Genomic DNA, 20021 nt, shown 5'->3' on the forward strand with positions numbered 1-20021 from the left:
GTCTGTTTCTCTGATTATTTTCTAAATTGAGTCTCAGCTGCAGTCAAACACTTAGGTAAAGAAGTGAAATCTCCTAGGCCTTATCTGCACCTGATGCCACTCTGGCTGGGATGTGAAGCCTACCTTAATAAAACCCTACTGCAGATACAGTTATGACTGTAGCTCAATAGCACTGGTGAAGTGCAATCACTTTCATTGCTAGCATGTGCTAGTGCTACTAACCATTACTTCTTTTTATGTCCTGTGCAGGCTGCTCTCCCTTTAAGAGAGATTTTTAATTTTTTTTAATAAAATCACTAAACTGTATCTTAAAGCACACCCAGTATAATCAGTGAACTGAGCTAGCTAGACATATACATTAAGGTTTCAGTAGGATAAGAGAAGTCTTGTCAGAATACAAAATTTCTGCAAAAGCAATGGCATTGACTACAGCATAGCCTATTCACTGCAACTATCATCAGCTCTTACTGATTTAGGAAGAGTGCATCATCCAAGGCCAAGTACTATCTAACTTACTTGAATTATGACACCTCTTCCCTTCTAAGTCATTTGTAGATGTATACAAAGTTTCAACACCTTTTCAATACAGATAAGATAATTTTACCTAAAATCTCAGATCAAAGCTTATGTATTTGGTCAGGAGCTGAGAAAGCATTTTATTACCAAGGTAAAGCACACTTCTTCCCTGTCATCTCTCTTACTGTTGGGATAGAGATGTTTTTACAAACCTACTTCAACTGTTTATTAAGCTAAAGCAAATGCTTCAGTAGAAGTACTACCATTGACTTCAGTGCAGATGAAGTGCATGTTCTTAAGTGATTACATATTTAAACGCTCTGTTGTAATGCAGCTGAGAAGCCCTGGCCCTGAACCTAAACACAGCAGCTTCTTTCAAGCATCTGAATAGTTTAACTGAAAGAGAGAACAAAAGCAGTTACTTACACGTTTGCCCACATGGGCCAATATCTGCAGTGCTGAGTCACAGCTTAAGACACATCTGGCATCACTTACCTCCAGAAATGAAGCTCAAATCCTTCACACTTATCCTTGCATTTTAAGCAGGGGGCACCAAATCCTTGCTCGTGGCCCAAGCCCATCTGCATACAGGGTAAGAAGAAAACTACAGTCAGCTGCAAGAAATACGCTGCATGAATGATCTTACTGCTGCCTTTACAATCTACGATCCAGAACTAAAGCAAAAGATTAAGCATTAGACTAAGCTGACATCAAGTCAGTATTTTACGGTCCCCTCATCTTTCTGTTCTACCTATACAGGTGACAGTGTTTGCACAAGTCTGTTTACAGGGTTGAGCTAGCAGGCAGAAAAGAGACTTAGCCAAAACCAAGGATTTTTCTAGTGACTCATCTCCCCAGCCCAGCTCACTCTGCAAGCTTCACACAAGGGGGGAAGCAGGTTCTTTGCAGCCCTGACTTAGGTCTGTGGCTGTGAAACCACAGTGAGTGATGCCATGAGACCTCAAGGTAAAGGACATTTAATTCAGCTGCCAGGACAAATTGATCTGCAGTATATGACCTAGCAAAATACAGGAGATCAAGGAATAAACAGATTCCATTTTTTTATATGTGCACTAACCTGGGCATCTGATAGGAACAAAAAAAAACACATTTAAGTGATCAGTGTAATATTCCTGCATATATTTGGAACTACTCTGATAGTGGCTGAGAGCAGAACATACCCATTACAGTTACGTTCTAACAGAACTAATAACAGTTTACTTTCCAAGGAGAAAGAGAAACAGCACAGTTAGCAAAAGCAATGACCATAAATGACATGCAAAGGGTTTTACTGTGAGAAGATTAAAAGCGCAGATAACCAATTCATAATGCAGAGGAAATATCAGAATATAAAAAAACATGCAGAGTAAAGGCCAGGTATTCACATAATATATCAACACATTAAATTTAACTGAGTAATGGCCACTGGAAGTAAGAGGTGAAAAAACAGACACCAAGCACCGTAACTTCTGCATTCATATGACACAGTAAATTTAAAACGTCTCAGTCCAGCTCTCTAAACCTTTGAGGAATGTTGCTCTTAAATCAGACGGGTGAAGGTCTAGATGATCTTTAAGGTCCCTTCCAACTCCAACCATTCTATGATTCTAAGGACCGTGGATCTGTGGTCACGGTTGGGTGTTCAGGCTCATGCCCTGCAGGCAGAGGGGAACCCACCCCACACTCCCACTCACCGCTCCAGCAGCCCACAGAGCACTCCCAGTTAGCTGTGGGTAGATGCAATGGGAGGGATGGTACCCACGAAGGAGGCAGCTCACCTCCAGTTTGGCTTTTACCATGAATGGAAAGTGAGCTGGAGCTAATGAGTTCTGGTACTAATCTTAGTTCTGGCAACAAGAACACAATGCCAGGGTTAATTAGACATGGTGATACAGTTTTATTATTAAAAAGCCTGCAATTTACTCTTGAGAAGTCATACTACTATTGTTGTACATACAAGGATATAAACAGCTACACTCACAACTTGATTCTGTCCAAAATGAAGGAACAGATTATTCACAAACCACTTGCTCAACACAGAACACAAGATGCAGGGAAGATCATGTTTTCAGTTATTTTATAATTTGAAGGGTCACTGCCTCCACAGTCATTAGACATCTCCAAGGAAATGATAAAATCTTCCTGCAGATTATGGTCTATTTAGGGAGAAGGGATACTTCGGCAGCTCTTAGGCTACTGCTTGCAACTACAGGGATGGACAGAGGGAAATAAAATTATTTCTTCCTCTCTTCTCTGGAAGATGAAATACAAGCCTGCTGTGATGGTGGTGACATCTTTATCAGCCTAAGGGCTCAAGAAGTTTACACGCTATAGGCGCTGCCAGAACCAGTAGGCTGAAGCCAGACCAGCAGACATCTAAAACAAACATAACTTTAAAGATTAAGTTCTCTTTCATCAACTACATTTCTGTCTATGTTGGATACATAAAGGCGTGATAAATAAGTGAGTCCCAAACAGAACTCCAATTAAAGTTTACAATTTATTAGGCGAATAAAAGCAAGCAAACAGCACTGGGTGCACCGGGAGTCTCTGCTCCACCAAGACGCACACCCACCGTAGCAGTTTTTCTTGTATTTATACAAGCATACTCATAACCCCCCCCCAAAAGGTCAGTCTCTCCCAGGAAATCATTTCCATAGTCCCCGCCTCAGGCTCCTCCTTGACACACCTTCTGGTGGTCGTGGGCAGGGGTCTTCAGGATGAAGGCTGGAGGTCTTCCTCACTGTGTACTTTTCACCTCTTCCCTAAAATTCCCAATTTGGCTGAGCTTGCAGAGCCAAACCGGTTCCAGCCTGGCCTGTCCTTGAGTGGACATCTGGTTGTCTCCTACCTATCACTGTCTGAAGACAAATGTTAGTTCTTGTTAGTCCTTATCTTTCCTACATAGGCTAGTTTTTGTCTCCCTCCCTCCCTACAGATGTGTGGGTCATGAGTTACAACCTTGCTGGCATTTGTTTTATCTCTCTCACCAGCCTCCTCCTTGGGTAGTTAGTATTTCAAAACTTCTAACATTTCACAGCAATCATTCATACAACAGTTAATGTAACAGTTAGTATTTAATATCTAAACAATAACTAATATATAGTCTTATGTGATTTTATGTCTATTCCTATATTCCCTCCATCAGTCTCCCCCTTTTTACTAAATCAAGTAAATTCTTTCACTTGCATAAGTCTCCTGATTGATATAACATTTTGTGCATTGAAGATACCCTCTTAAACGTGCCAAACCCATATACAGCAGTGTTAGTAACAATATTAAAGCAGCTGTAGCTATTAACAGTATTATAACAGGATGTTTTAAATGACTGAAAAATCCTGAAGCGGAAGGTAACCATCTAAAGAGTGCTTTCCAGCATCTATGCTCTCCATCCTTTTCTACTTTTTACAATTTCCTCTTATCTCGTTTTGCATCATGATGAACTGTCACCAGAGTTCTCTGCTCTGTAGTGACAGAGCATTCTGTGTATCACTCTGGTGGTTAGCAGCATCATGAGGCATTTCGCAGGTTTACGTTTTTGCATTTCACAGAGATCTTAAACTAAGACAATCACTTATCTTGAATAGGCACACTCTACTCCTCACCACCTATTTGCACATCCATTGTCCCATATTGATACGAACCAAATGAATACTTTTTACAAAGGTAACAGGTTAGTAAAAGTTTATCTCCACTGAAGATGGGTGTTTACAGGGGTCTTCTCATCTGGAATCCAGAGCCCTGTCATACATACACGGTGCCTCATGCATATACCCTGTACATCAGAAAACAGCTAAGCGCTCTTGTCAAGTCACATACAACCAGAAAAAAACGTTGGCCAGGATGTTCTCGAAAGAGGAAGCTAAAGCAACACAAAACAATTGGTTTGTTTTTTCAGGACAGGTAGGGTTTTGTTTGAGGTCAGTTGTTTGTGGTTTTTTTTGGTTGGTTTTTAAAATCATCCTCCTTAAAAAGCTGTTAAAGTGTGCTTGCACTGCCCAAAAAAACCCACTAACACACATTCCCCCATACCGATCCCCCCCACCCCCTAAAAAAAGCCACAACCAAAAACCAGTAAAGGCAACATTAATCCATTCTCTATAGCTGCTACTTCAGCTACAAACTGGCATTACTACTTTATGCTTTAGCTCTCCCCACCTTTAAAAAGAGGGGAAGGAAGAAAAAGGGGAATAATGATAATTTTAACAGCATTGTAATTAGAAGGCTTAGAAACCTAGGGTCACTTGTGGATAAAGCACTGTTGTACAGTCCACAGAAAAAAAAAAAAAAGATTTTCAGGTCAAGAGAGGTGATTCTCCCCCTCTACTCTGCTCTTGTGAGACCCCACATCGAATACTGTGTCCAGTTCCAGTGTCCCCACCATCAGAGAGACATAGATTTGCTGGAGCGTGTTGGACACAGGGAAAGGGGTTTAAGTTGAAGGAGAACAGATTTAGATTAGATCTTAGGAAGAAATTCTTCAGTACGAGGGTGGTGAGACTTTGGAATAAATTGCCCAAAGAGGTTGTGGATGCCTCCTCCCTGGAGGTGTTCAAGGCCAGGTTGGACAGAGCCTTGAGTAGCCTGGTCTAGTTGAGAGGCGTCCCTGCCCATGACAGGGAGGTTGGATTAGATGATCTCTGAGGTCCCTTCCAGCCTATGCCATTCTATGATTCTAAGATTTGAAGAATTCCCAAAACAGAATCTGAAATGCAAGTAAGAAAATGAAAATGGTTTTTGCTATTTTTTTTAATATATCATTTCCAAGGCTCCTAACATTTAAGCTTTTGTTAAGCTAAAAATACCTCTCCAGAAGCAAATTAAGGAGAGGAAACAAGTGCTGTCTAAATGCTCCACCCAAAACATATTCCCTCTCCAGACTAGACTGATAACAACCAGCCAATCTACTTGCATCTTCAAAACCAGCAGTCTCAGTGCAGATTTCTTCAGTAACACTGAATTCACATCCTTATTCCAGAAATAAAGAGCACATCATTAAATAAGTGCTTACACAGCTTGAGACAAACTAAATCAGCAAACAAGACAGACTTGTTCTGAAATGTATTTCTGAGTTTGCTGCAAAAAACAGAAGAGAACAACCTTTCTATATACAATGTCTGGCCACCTCATGGAAAAGGGTTAGCTCAAAACTAAGGGGCACATTGAGAACCAAATTAAACGTGATTCCAGATGCACACACAGCCTCTGCCTTTGTTCTGACAGAAAAACCATGTGGCCACTTGCCAAAAAAAAAATAAAACAGCACACATTGGTTTTGAGTTTGACTCTCTCTAAAAGTCAGGGCATGTCAACTATTCCTCCAGCCCTGTAACAGGACCTCCCTCAGAAGGTAAGAAAGCATCAGCCTCAGAAGTGGCTGCTTCTGAGAAGTGACTTCAGCAGTCAGTTCTGCTCTAATTTGGGAAATTCAGAGAGCCTAAAGCTGCAGTGCGCTGCTTCATCGCTGCTGCATCTATTTCCCCATGCCTTCTGCAGGACATGGCCAGCTCTGTGCTGGAGCACCCAGAGATACAGAGCAGGCTGAGCACGCACTGGAGCAGGAACGCGTGCCTGAGAACAGGAGGGAATTCATTTTCCCCATAAATGGAGTTATGGGAGAAATGGCACAGATAGGTCAGCTGAAATACTGCCAGAAGAAGGTTCCTGCCTGTCTACTGCCATTAATTTTAATTTTACAGGAAAAGCTATCCAAAACCATCTGGTATTACTAACATATCCAATACAGATTTAAATAGTCCAAGTACAGAAGATGATATAAATGATTGAGATCATCCGCTGCATGCTGCTTTTGAGATTAAAGAGTCCTCAAGGGCAAAGAATTTTAAATGGTTACAGCTAAGTGAGAACTAGTGAGACTGCCCTGTTTCAGTTCAGACTAGAATCCAGTGTCAAAAGTTGGCTGTCTTTACATTAAGAAGCCATGTGTAGCAGCTTACTGTCATTTTAAAAACCCAAACGGTCCTGTTCAAGTGTCTAGTAGTTTGTTCAGATGTGTAAGAAAAACACAGCAGTTGCTATGAAATAGTTTAAACCTGGCTCATCAGAAGAGTTTGTTAAGTTTATTGAACATGGCCGAGAACTCAAGTCCAACAAATCCTGATTCTCCCTCCTACTAATTTAAACCCGCCAGCAAATGTTGAAGTCCTGCTTCATTGCAATTTTAGAATACTAATTTCAGAATTTGTATTCCCATAAATACAGCAGATTTCAGAGACCATCAGATTAAAAAAACCCACATCTCCCCACATGGGATCCTATAAAAAAATAAATCATGAACACAAATAGATTATGCATGTAGAGGTAGATGGTCAGTTTAGCCTGCAGGCCAATACAAATGCAATGATATTTTGTTAGCTATGGTTTCTCTTATGTGGTAAAATATGGATAAGTTTGTTAACAAAGTTTGTTCCTGTGTGGAACAAACTGTGCCACAGCTCACCACTGGTAAAAAAAAAAAAAAAAATCACGTCATGATGAATAGAGGATCAGCTTTTCAATAGTCAAAAAAGTGTAATGCCACAGAACATGTTGATTGTTGTTGACAGTTACAAGAAAAACAAAGATAAGCCCTAAGAAATCTTCGACAAATTAAAACATGAGACAGAGCAGTAGTTTTTAAAGCTTGCCTATACTTGCTTTTAATAAGCATAGATTATTTTAAGTTGAAAAGGCTCTCTGGAGGTCATCCAATCGCCCACAAAGAACAGGTAAAATGAAATCATATTTGCCCAGGGCCTTGTCCAGATGCAGGTTCAAGTCTATTACAATGTTGACCAGAGGAAAGACAATCTATATGTTGAATGAGAATTTCTCACATTGCAGCTTCTGCCCGCTCTCAATATTATCACTGTACAGCAACCAGAGTCCAATCCTGTCTGTTCTGTTCCCTCCCACTAAGCAGCTGGGCACAAATGATACAAAGAGTGTCCTGACAGGGTTGCACTGCAAATCTTTAATTATTTTAATAGTTGGCATTAATAGTCATCACACCCAGAACAAATAGAGGCCTCAAAAAAGCCAGTTGCTCTGACCTTCCTGCCCCTTTACAAAGGAGTGCCTGGGCTGCAGTGATAAGAAGGTAAAAGAGGAACCCATAACAAAATGCAGAAGCTCCACTTTTGGCATTTCCAGGTCTCTCTCCCACAAGATTTCTTTTACCTCCTCAGTCCCACCAAACAATCAGAGCTGACTCTCGGCTGCTTTTCCTTCCTCCTCGCCAAGGGGACTCCCGCAGCACCAGACAGGTGAGCTGTGTTAATCTTTCACCTTGCCACAGGCAGTAAGACACAATACCAGTACTTGGACTATGCAGAAGATCAGAAGTCCTTCCACTGTTTGAGACCTCTCCAGAATTTGGGTTGTGGCTATATAGGGAGAAAATTGTCATTAGTGGACTGCAATAATTAACAGTGAGATCCAGAATAGACTTAAATCCTCTTCACTGTCCTTTTTGCAGATCTTTCTCCTGTGCCCTTGAATGCTCCAAGGAGAGAAATGAAGAGATCCATGTTAAGCTGCTCTTGGATTTACCATAAAATCCCAGGAACCTTCCAGTTTAAAGGGTACCTAACTATTGATCCATTTGGATGTCTGAGGGGCCACATCAAGCGATACTGTTTCTCATTTTCAATGTAAACTTGAGAGAAACACCTGTATAGTGCAACAGAGCAGACTTCTAGCATATCCCAAAGTACTTTAGGAACTTCCAAAGAAGTGAAGAAGAAATCAAGTATGCAAAAAAAGAGACTGTGAGAACAAGACACATTAGTAATCTCATGTGCTGTGCATGCTTTATTTCTGAGACCTGATCTTCTATCACTATATTCTGTAACAGCAGCAGTCTTCTCTAGTTGGGAAACAAAACAAACCGGAAATTAAAATAGGTTACAGCATTTAAATTTTAAAAACAGAAGAGCTATGTTATTTCTTATAATTCCAGAATGAAAAAACCACCAACACAAGATATGTTTATATCTGGACAACGATCTCGTAAGACACAGACTGTATGAGGAGAGAAAAAAGTTTAATCTATAGCAAAGACCAATATCCCACGAATCACACTATATTTATTATTTACCATGTCTATTAAAATTGATGGCAAGTCTGTTCTAGCTTTTTAAAAATATGCATTTCAACTTAGGGGAAAGTTGACTGGAGTTAAGATATAGAAGGTTGGGTAAGGAAGTTCATTTGCACAGAAATAAGGATGCCAAAAAGTGGTTGCATTCAAGAAAAACATTTGAAAGATGATCCAGGCAGAAGAATAAACCCAGGAGCCGCAGCAGCCCACAACAGTATGCAAGTACTAAGAATTTATTTTATTGTGATGTCTTCAACTAAATACCAAACAGCTCAGAATATAAATATTTAAGACACTGCTACACAGTCTACTGTCAAAAGACTAACATGCTATTAAAGGTATCCAAGCTGGATAGAAAACAAGTGGCTTTTATGCAAAGTCCAGTATTACATTAGTGAAGCTTGAATGCAGTTGACACACACTATAACACTGTCTGTAAACCTCCAATACAGCACTATCCATCACCCGAGGCTGCTGAGGCATTCTCACAATACTTGGCATATTTTGTTTTGACATCAGTGCTCTTGCCCAGTTGCACCTGCTAATATAAGGTTTTCAGAAGCAGACCTGGAAATCTATATATTTACTTATTAGGATCTTAGTCATGCAGGAAGGTGCATCTTTTTTTTCCTCCAGCCAGTGGTTTTAGAAGCTGCAACTAGACAACCTCAGACTGAAAACAAGGCACAAAGGAATGGTTAGGCAGACTTTAAAAAAATAAAATGGTCAGAAACACACATACAGCAGTGCCAGTGTATAGTCACATCTCATGTAATCTGGAATTGTGATGACACAAGCCTCCTTACTCTCTTCACGCTTGACCCTATTAATTTGACCAAGCCTGAGACCCTAGATGAAAGCTTGTCATGCCTGTTATCTTCACGGCTGTACTCTTCCTGCAGGTCTCCAGCACCTAGGAGAACCTCAGCAACTCTGCATGTTAGCAGAAAGTATATATATTAGGGTGGGGCTGTTTTTTTTTTACATATACTTACTATATAAAACATATATATGCACACACACTCAACACGTATTAGTTATCTCTATAAACCAAACATACAATCTATTTTTAAACAGATATTCAAAATGTAACTTTCAAATACAGCACAGTATATATATTTACATCAACCCCATTACATCTGTAAACTTTGCATTTGCTAAGAAGTCACTAATTTGCTAGACATGTTCAGTATACTTCTTGAGGTAAAACAAATGTGTTTTTAAGCAACGTTTACCAGTAAAATTTCATTCACAACTGCTACTCACCACTATTATTTTACTTAAAGGAAAAACATTTTTTTCCAGGAACACTTGCAGAAACAGATCTTTGTACCTTTAATGACAGAATACTGTAACTTAAGTTAGTTTCCTATCTCACTGTTTAATACTTGGCTTATAATTATGCCATATCAAAGAAAGTTTCCTTAGAAGTCATGCAGTCTTGAATTCAAATAGTTTCTTGGCTTGCTATTCAGACATTTCATGATATTTTATGGTTCAACACCTGGGGAGTACTTTTGCCACAGGAAAAAAAAAGTCAAAAAAGTTTAATTTAAACTTGCCATCTTTGCCAAGCTGGTATCCAGGCATGTCGGACAAAAAATAACTAGGGGTGTGCATTTGAATAGGTGTTCCAGAAAACAATTCACATCAATAATTACCTTCCCCCCCCCCCCCCCCCCTTGTAAACTTAAAATTCTCACCACAACCTATGCAGGAAGCAGTTACTCAGTTTCCTCATTAACTAAGCTGAAGTAGTTTCTCTCACATCTCCACACTTGTCTTCATACTTCTGCTTGCAGGCAAAACTCACCACGAATACAATTGCATTTCCTTGATCTTACTATACGCAAGAACAGCAAAAAAGCTCTATTATCATGGGTTTCTATGGCAGTAACACCAAAACAAACAGTGACCTCAACAGGAAGCGTAGCCCAGCAGATATTACTGAATCATGCTTTGCAAAACATGAAAAAGTTGACTTTGCTCCTATACATATTTTATTCACCATTTGTTTATCAAAGAGCATTACAGTTGTTGACTTTACCATGTCTAAAGCACTGTGTTCGGTTTTCCACCGCAACAGAACAAACTAAGACTCATGCCACAGAAAAAGAACCACGCAGATATTACGCACTGAAGAAGTTGCGCCTCTCCTTCCCAAACTCCTCTGCCCCTTCTCCTTCGCAACCAAAGTTCCTTTCATAAAGGAAGTATTATACTGTGAAAGCTTATACAAAACAGACTTGCTGCCAGATTCTTATTTTCTCTAGTGAAGCATGAGACTATGCTGCCAGCAGGACTGCAAAGCAGGACCATGACCTACTGATTCATTTTACCAAGTTCACAGAGGTGACAGACAGGGCAGGAATCCAGACTAGCAGAACTTTGTTCTAAGAGTCTTCAACAAAAAGCATTAAATCTTCATTTTCCCCTATATCCTCAAAGGAAGGTTTGAGAACACAGTGTATATTGTGTTTGGGAGAAATAGTGGTCTGTTTGTTGCACAAGTACTTTTCAAGCTGGAGCTACTGTTTTTAGGTTTCAGCTTTGTGTATAAAAAGAGATTGCACAACAGAGCTATCTTCATGATCCTGAAATGCAAGAGCCAATTCAATTTCTCCTGAGAAAAAGGAGAAAACTTTAAAGTCAGACTTAAACTCCCCATCCCCTTTAAAGAGAAATTTTAACAGACAGCAGGGTATCAGACTTGGTAGTCTAAGTAGCTAAAAAGACTGTTTTGCAACTATATTTTTCCCCACACTATTCACTGCATAGATATTTGCTGGTCATTTTATGTCTCTAAGAAACATGGTGACCCGACTACAAAAAAGTTACACATTATTTCCAATATATGTATATGTTCTGCATATATTCTCAGTGCTGAAAATTCATTCTGACATTTGTGTTTCCTGCAGACTGTGGTTGTCCAGAACCCAGAATTCAGACCAGAAGAGACACCTGGCTACACAGTAGGCTTCCTTCCTCCAGCTGCTCGTGAAGACAGCAAGATGAGTTTTACAGCACATAAAAGAAACGAAAAGGAAGAAGTTAAATGAAAAGTCTGAGCTGAAGTAATCGTATCCTTAGATTCCTCACAGTCAAACACTTAAGAAAGGTATGTTACACAGGACTGCTGTTTTTATCTCACAAGACAACAAATATATAACCTATTCACTGCTAAAAGGATGGGGTAGAAATTGTGGCAGGTGGGGCAGTAGTTCTTTCTGAAGGACAGGTAAGTTGTTTGAGCACTAGTGGTCTTGTACTGAGGGGGAGCAATTCCTGTCAGATGAACTGTGCTAGAACTGTTAAATTTGGGGAAAAAGCCACACCTGATAACAACAATGAAAACAGACTTTCCTGCACCAGTTCAGAAGTGCGTTTTCTCTTTGTACAAACTCAGCCACACAGATACATATGCTCTATTCACATATGTGTGTATTTTTCTCCAGTACAGTACCAGCTCTTTAAAAGCCAACAGCAGCTTTCTTAAGAGACAACACAGGAACTCACGACTGAAGAACAGACTCATGTACTACTGACACTTGGAGAAATCTTAGAATCTTGAAAACTTCATCTCTTGAGATTTCTAGAAGAATTCCACTATGTTACCCTGTGCAGTTATACATTAGCAGTTGCAAGCCAGGGAATAAATTGTTCCTTTACAGCATCAGCTGGGTGCCAGAGCCTCCACACCATACACTGCTCCACAGTTTCCCTCTGCTCAGCTGAACACCAAGGTTACAGAACAGGCAACTTCTAAACTCAGACTTTGAGTTCAGAAGAGCAAAGGAACAGCAACTTATTTGAGGACAACACAGCAATTCCTGCTTTCTTCTGCCCAGGGAACTTCCTACTCAACAAGCAGGTCAACCACTCATTAGTCCCTAACATTTACCTTCATTTGCCAGGCAGTAAACAGGCACAAGTCACTACAAAATAAAAAGTTAATGTAAGGTAGCAAGCAGATTTTGTGAAAGGACTCAAATTATTTCAGCCTAGAGCGTGAAACCTAAAGACAGAGGTGAGAACCACAACGTGTGGTTAAGGACCACTGTACTGCTGATGGACTAAAAATATGACAGGGACATTCTCCATCTCAAGACAAGTTTCTCTTAAAAGCCAAGTAGTTTACCGGTTTTGATAAACTTTACTGGAAACTTCCTAGAACGTTCCTCCACCTTTCAAGGAAGGGAGAAGCTGGTAAAAGGACAAAAGATAAATAAGTGAAAGGTAAGAAAACAAACAGGTTAAGAATAGGAATTAAAGGGTGGAGACTGAAGACATGCAGCTATTGCAGAGTTGATGTGAACTGTTATTCATTCTGGTGTACAAAAGCTGAAGAAGTTTTGATTAAATAAGTGTCAGTAGTCAAAAAAGAAGAAAAGGATTTAGTACAGAACACACTGGTACATAACAAAGCTTCCCAATTCTCCCTGCATTGACTTGTCATAGATCCTTGCCTGTTCTCTTGCAAAATGAGCTTCACCTAAGTTATGAAGGAAAAGAAGGTGATGAGGAGATACGAACAAGGCAGAGGAGACACAGAGGAAGAACAGCAGTAGTTTTTTGAACACATGTCCAATAGAAACAGAGAAAATGTGAAGAACTTCACATCATAAACATCTCTTAGCAGTACTAATAGTAGAACTGAAGAAAAAACACAAGTTACTTTCAACAGAGCTTTGCTGGTTTCTTCTATTGCACCAGCTCCTGCATCTGTCCAGGCAGATTCAGAAAAATCTGCAGGAATCATTGAGGCTGATAGAAGAGTAGAAGATAACCAAAAATAGTCAAATAAACTTACAACACACACAATTGCCCAACAATTACAGTGCAATTTGAAGTAGATGTTCAGCCACTACAAGTTCACTCAAACCAAGACTTCATTATCACCAGATTTTTATCAGTACTTCACAGTACATATGTATTTTCTCTTTAGATAGAGAAACACTGACTAGGAATGCTGTATCTTTCATAAATATACAACTCTCCCCTCCTGAAGTTCAATAAACTTCAGTGACCAAGCTCCGTGACACCATCAAGTTTAAGTTTTAAAACGGACGTAGAAGGTATAAGCAAATCTACTTAAAAAGTTTGTTTTCATTACGTACAAGCAGCCATGCAAAGGGGACGACTCTGTGCACACAACTAGCCCGTAAAGACCATGGTAGTACTTAGCTACACCCATCTATACACTGATATCTTGAAGCTGACTGAGGGATGAGATATGCAGTTTCTCCAAACTAAGACCCTCACCCAGGTGGTACCACATGAGGTTACATCACTCGGAAAAAGCTGTAACTCAAGGCTAAGCTGCTTCAATAGGATTCAGCCTTGATTTAACAGGCAGCCTTCCACACTGCACAACTACTTCCACATCTGAGTCAGTTTCTGGTCTGAAAGTTGGAAAAGCATACAGGTATATTAAAGCACATACGCATACTTTAAAACAAGTCGCTACCTTTAAACATAACAATTCAGGAATACAAACCATGTACATCCACACAACATGGATTTCAAAAGACTGTTTTTGGTATATCAATGAGGGTTACATACAGATTTAACCCATGTTCATATACAAAGCTCTTTCTGCCTTTATCAAAGTGTTGCAGATAGACACTATAAAGAAGTTCTAACTAAAAGAAAGCATCGCTTAAGTGCTGCATTTAATTTGCAAAAGCACTACAAGCAAAGATTTAGAGTTGTGTCTACATGAAGTCAGTGCTACATACAAAGTTTTACATAGTAAATAGAAAGATCTAATACAATTGGATTACCTACCACTTTAACTTGTCCTTCACTTGTTGCCAGTTTGACACCAAACTAACTAAAAAAACCCGACCAACTCTGAGTTTCTGTCTCAGGAGGTTAATCAATAACAAACGCTGACAACACATCTAAGGAACCAGTCACATCAAAGGTCAGAAATTAATCTTCAGTATATCCACAAACAGCATTTTGGCTGCATGTAATTTAGGTTTCACACATAACTAAGTGTATAGGGGAGATACTTGAATACCACTATTGCATCTCAGGAGGTTTTTTTTTGGAGGCATACGTGTTTTTACTTACATGACAGGACAGGGGTACCCACTTGGCTACCTGGGGAACAAACCGCAGCGTCTAAATTAGCGCCGGGAGCAGAGGAGTTTTTCGCTCCGCAGCAGGTCATTTCGCAGGCAGCTCTCCTTGCCTCTCACCTCCCCCTCTACCTTCGAGATGAGGCGATGGAGCCCGAGGAGGAGGAGCGGGGCGCCGGGAAGGGCGCACCGCTCGGCGGCCGACCCCAGCGCTCGGGAGGCGACTCCAGCGGAGCTTCCCCCTGCGGAGGGGGACGCCAGCCGGCGCGGCAGGTGGCTCGGCAAGCAGCCTCCACCTTACCTTCTTCACTTTACTCTCCAGGTCCATGCTGCCGCCGGGCCGGGCTCCGGAGCGGGGTGCGAGGCGGCTCCTGACCGGCAACGCCGGGCTGATGCGCAGGGACGAGAGGTGGCACCCACCGCCGCTCGCACCCGCCGCCGCGCTCAAACTTCCGCTGCCGTGCGGCAGTGGCTGCAGCCGAACAAAGGCCGGGCGGCAGCCAATCCCCGCCCGGCCGCCCGCCGCCCGCCAGCCAATCGCCCGCCGCCGCACCGCCCTGCCCGGCCCGGCCCGGCCCGGTGCCGCCGGCGGCGGGGGCGGCGGCGGCGGCGGCGCGGGGCGCGGCGGGGTCGGTGCCTGCGGGCGGGGCTTTTGAGTCACCCCCGTCGGGATCATAAGGTCACGGGGAAGGCATTCGCTGGCGCAGCGCTTTGCCTTCGAGTACAGACGCCTGCAAACGCGGTATATTAAAAAAAAAAAAAAATAAAAAAAAAAATCACCGGGCTCCGGTGATTTATTGACACGCGTAGGAGGGGGCGGCGGGAGCGGGTGAGTCTTCGCCCTGCGGAGACCGTTCCCTTGGCGGCTCCCAGGCAGAGCCATGCTTGCGAGGGCCGGGACCCTGCCTCCGCCTTCCTGCGGGCGGCCCGGCGGGCTGCCTGGTGCTGGGGACAGGCTGGGCACAGCTTTCTGAAACAGTTACGGTCTCACCCGGCTCGGGCAGAGCTCTCGTCGAGGCGGCGGAGGAGCACCGCTTGGTTGTGCCCGTTTGCAAAGTGGCTGGCGGGGCGCGGGGCTGCTGGGCAGGCGGTGCGGTGGTTTTTGGGCAGGACGCTGCTGCCGGCCGGCTGCCCAGCCCAGTCCCTGGGGATAGTGTAGAACTGCGCTCGCATGCGAGTTCTGCGGCCTGATTCTGCCCCCACTTTCACCCCCGCTGCATCTGGAGGGAATTACTGGTTCTGCCCAGGTGGGTTTGCTTCCACCTGAATCCACTCCAGAGGTTTTGACGCTCCAGAACCTGATCTCATCTTACGTTACCGCACGTCTTACAGTAGTGTTGTGGGGTTTTTTTCTGTTCATTGAACCGAACAACGATTTTTTCTCTTGTTGACACTGGATGAATATTGTGAAAAAAGACAGACTTTGATCCCAGTCTTCAGACTCCTATGCACGTGGTCCATCCTGGGGTGTCACTGATAATATAAACCATTTTATATGTAATGTGTATGTAATATAACTGAATAATTAAACATTTGCAAGATTGAATACTTCAGTGAATATCTTTTTCTTTCATATTTCTTTTGATCCTACTGTATGCAGTGGTCATTAATAATATGGTAGATTATTTTGTTGTTCATCTGCATCTATTCTCTTCTCTCCACACATACCAACTTTTCTCAAGGGAGTCTTAGGTCATTTTGTTTCTTTCCCAGAGCCCAAATACACTTCTCTTTCAGTGTTTATTTTTTTTGTCTGCCATCACTTGTTGAAAGATGTTTGCAACAAAGTAAAAATGAGACTCGGTCTGTTTGTTGTCTGGAAACAGGTAAATCGTGTTTGACTTTTCTTCTGGAACAGGCATCATGGTCCAACTGCTCCTATTTATGCAGTAGACCTTGGCCAAGAAGTGCAACACAAAACTAAGAGAGGATGGTCTTGAGCCATAACATTAGAAAAAAATGAGAGAAAACAGACAATCAGGTAATGCTGCTGTGCTCAGCGTGTGTCTGTTCCAAAGAGAGGTGAATAATAAGGGCTGTTGCCTGAATTTTCTTTAGTTTTGAAATTTTGTTTTTTATTGCTTGTTCTCATTCGGTTTGGTTTGGTTTGGTTTGGTTGTTTAGGTTAGTGGTTCCTTCCTGCTGGTTGTGGAGGTGAAAGACAAGGGGAAGTTAAAGTGCCTGAAATGTTGGTGTGCCTGGGACCAATATAGTTTGAATACCATCCATGCTCATAGCTTCCTCAGACTGTGATCAAAGGACTAAGCAGGAGCTTATTCCTGTTCAGTGAATGCGCTGTCGAATGATATAATGTAATAGCAAAAAATGCTGGCAGTTACAAAGACTTGCTGGGTACCTTCAACTGTGCTAAGCAGAGAAATGAAAATATCATAGTCCTCATTATATGCTTTTCATATAGGAATGGAGGTAGAAGCATATTTTCGTTTTAGGAAGACAAAAAAGGTAAACCAAAATTTTGTATGATTTAATTGTATTTTGCATGTTCTTACCTCCCTGACAATAATAGCATAATCATGGTTTTGATAATGACGTTTTTCTTCCCCCCCCCCAACTGTGACACTGCTGGGTTAATAATGATTTCTTTTGCTTATATTTTTCTCAAACCTCTTGAGTTGGAGATGCTCTGGTTGTGATTTGTGCATCTTTCAAATGTGTAATTTAGTGCCAAAATACAGTAAAATTTAACAGCCTTCCTATCTATGAATTTGTGTATGAAGTCTAGAAATTTATATATGTAATGGAAAATGCAGACGGTAATATAAGACTTCTATTTTGCAAACCAGCAGATTTTTGTTGGAACACACTTCCTCTGAGACCTGGATCAATAAAGAATGCATTTTAAGATTCTAACTCTTTTCTGTGTTTTTTATGACTTTAATTAGTCTGGCAGAAACAACTTCCTGCTCTGTGAATGTGATCCTGTATAGCTCTTCCCCTTAAGGATTCCGAAGTTGCCAGGCACACAGAATTGAAATGTGCCAGGGCACAGAGCTGGCCTTTCTCATTGCTGTCTAGGAAATACTGAATATCTGTTTTAAATATCAGTATATTTTGGAGAAAGAGCAAGACACATCCCATCATTAGCTTTCCCACAACAACGTTCATGGAGACAACAGGCCCAAAGACGGGAAAAAGCTAATACTTCTATCATACACGCTTCTGGGAACATAGGCAACAGAGAGTGAATGATCTGTCAGATTGTCGTCCTGGTTTTACGATTTCCTTTGCGCTCAGATGCCATAACAATGAATGCATTTGTAATCACTATATATTTTCAAACATTAGATATGTAGATTATATCAACGATTTATAAGTCCATCCTTGAATGAGAAAAAAGATGACATAATATTGACTTAGCAGTGCTGAAAATTTGTTTCTAGTAAAGCTATTATTTAATAAACAGTTCTTTTGTTTAAACTTTGAAGCAAATGCTTCAAACTAGCTTCTAGCTAAATTCTTCTAGTTGCACTGTTTACTCAGTGCTTCATATGCTATAACTAATGACGCTGTGTGCTTTTAAGATTTTTTTGGTAAGCATAATCTTAAGTGTAATATAAATATGGGAGTCTGTCTTGCCTCAAACTGGCTTAATATACTAATTTAGTTTTCAAAAAAAAATTTCAGTTTGAGCAAGGAATAACATTTGCCTTTTTGTATCCATTTGGATAAAACAAGAGAATGTTACATGGAATGTCTTGGGGTAGGTCCAATAAGAAACTCAGAAGAGAACCTGGATGCCTAAATCAAAAGTTGCAAATCTTACTGCATTGCTCATTATCTACTTCCCAGCTAAGCAAATACTTAGTTCTCTATTGTAGGTTAATTATTTTACTTTTTGCTTATTTAGATTTGAGATTCTGTGAATGTTAGGATTAATAAAATAATTGGATATCTGCTTCATGCTTTGTCTGTTCAAGATCTAGAGACTACTCTTCATTTTATTTCACTCCTCAGAGAGGCTTAATGTGTTAGTAAGTTTCAGATCATGCATGAAATAGAGGCTGATTTAAGGTCCTTACAAAACTCAGTAACAGCTATTGCTTCTTAAAAAGAACATAGTGAGAAGAGGCTCTGCCCTACTTTTTCTGTAGTGCCTAAGTAAATAGTGAGCTCGCCCCCAAATTGAGATACAAAGTTGTAAGCTTTCCTCAGCCTGATGAGGATTCAGACTACAGCTTCCATCTGTTAGGACTGTGGTCTAGCTACCAGACTTTGACTACATAGTTAAATGAGATGTTTAAACTATACTTTTGAAGCAGTGCCACTGTACAGAAGAGAAAAAGAGGTCCATTGAAATAGTGAGAGTAGTATGTCTCTCTAAGTTAGTGTGTGTGCAGCCCAAAGACCTCCATTAACTGGATATAGCGTTGTCCTAGTTTTAGCTGGGACAGAGGGGTTTGTTTTTTTTTTTAACAGCTAGAAAAGCTCCATGTTTTGGTTTTACTCAGAGGCTCACTCTGAGAAGAACACTGATAACAAGCTGCCAAGGACTTTTCAGTGTGCCGGAGTGCAAAAGCACGGCGGGATAAGGGGGGAGCATAGATGGGACAAGGGGGACACGATTCCCCTTGTGATTTGTGTGGAACTTAAGACTGAGGGCCAAACTGGCCAATTAGTATTCCATATCATGCAGCGTCATGCCCAGTATAAAAGCGAGGGTCAGATGGGAAGAAGGGCTTTTGCGCTTTGGCTTTTGCGCTTTTGCCGCTTTTGCTCTTTTGCGCTTGCTGTGTTTTTTTTTCTTTTCGCTCTATTGCTTTTCTTTTTTTTTCCTTTCTTCTCTCTCTCTCCCAGTACTCCCACTCTCGGAGTACTATCTCTCCCTCTCTGCCCCTCTCTATTTCGGGGCCTCGCGTTCGTCCGGGATTTGCAGTTTTCGGGACGAGACGGGCTTCGCATACGAGGGGTGGTGAGCACCTACATTGTATTAAATCATCTGTATTAAATCACTCTTATCTCAACCCACGGGTTTCACGTTTATCCTTTAATTCTCTCCCTCATTCCTGGGGGTGGGGGAGGGGGAGTGACCGGCTGTGTGTGGGGTGGTTCAACCTAACCCACTACAAGCGTAAATCTACAGTTCTGCAAGTGAGGAGGACCCATTATCCAAAGAACCCTTAACACATGCTACAGTTGTGCTTGCTCTTTTTCTCCCTGTCTGTTCCTGTGAGTATTAAGTTCTTGAACCAGTAGCAAAGCAAAACAGCAGAAAAACGTGCTGTAGCTTCATTGTTGTGGCACTTGCTGGGAAAAAAGTTTCCTTCGATTAGAAGGGGAACTTGAACCTGTATTTTCCA

General features: G+C 41.4%; 1 protein-coding gene across 1 annotated transcript in view; it reads right to left on the reverse strand.

Moving 5' to 3' along the window:
- Positions 1-15036, reverse strand: part of TES (testin LIM domain protein) — a 29911-nt gene extending 14875 nt beyond the window's left edge. The window contains exons 1-2 of the mRNA XM_009983260.2: positions 15005-15036; positions 1012-1097 (exon numbers count right to left, since the gene is read on the reverse strand). Of these exons, the coding sequence (XP_009981562.1) occupies positions 1012-1097; positions 15005-15031 (113 nt within the window). The 5' untranslated portion in view covers positions 15032-15036. The remainder of the gene's footprint in view (positions 1-1011; positions 1098-15004) is intronic.
- Positions 15037-20021: the final 4985 nt, after the last annotated feature.

Source organism: Tauraco erythrolophus, chromosome 4, assembly GCF_009769465.1.
Source record: "Tauraco erythrolophus isolate bTauEry1 chromosome 4, bTauEry1.pri, whole genome shotgun sequence".
Lineage (NCBI taxonomy): Eukaryota > Metazoa > Chordata > Aves > Musophagiformes > Musophagidae > Tauraco > Tauraco erythrolophus.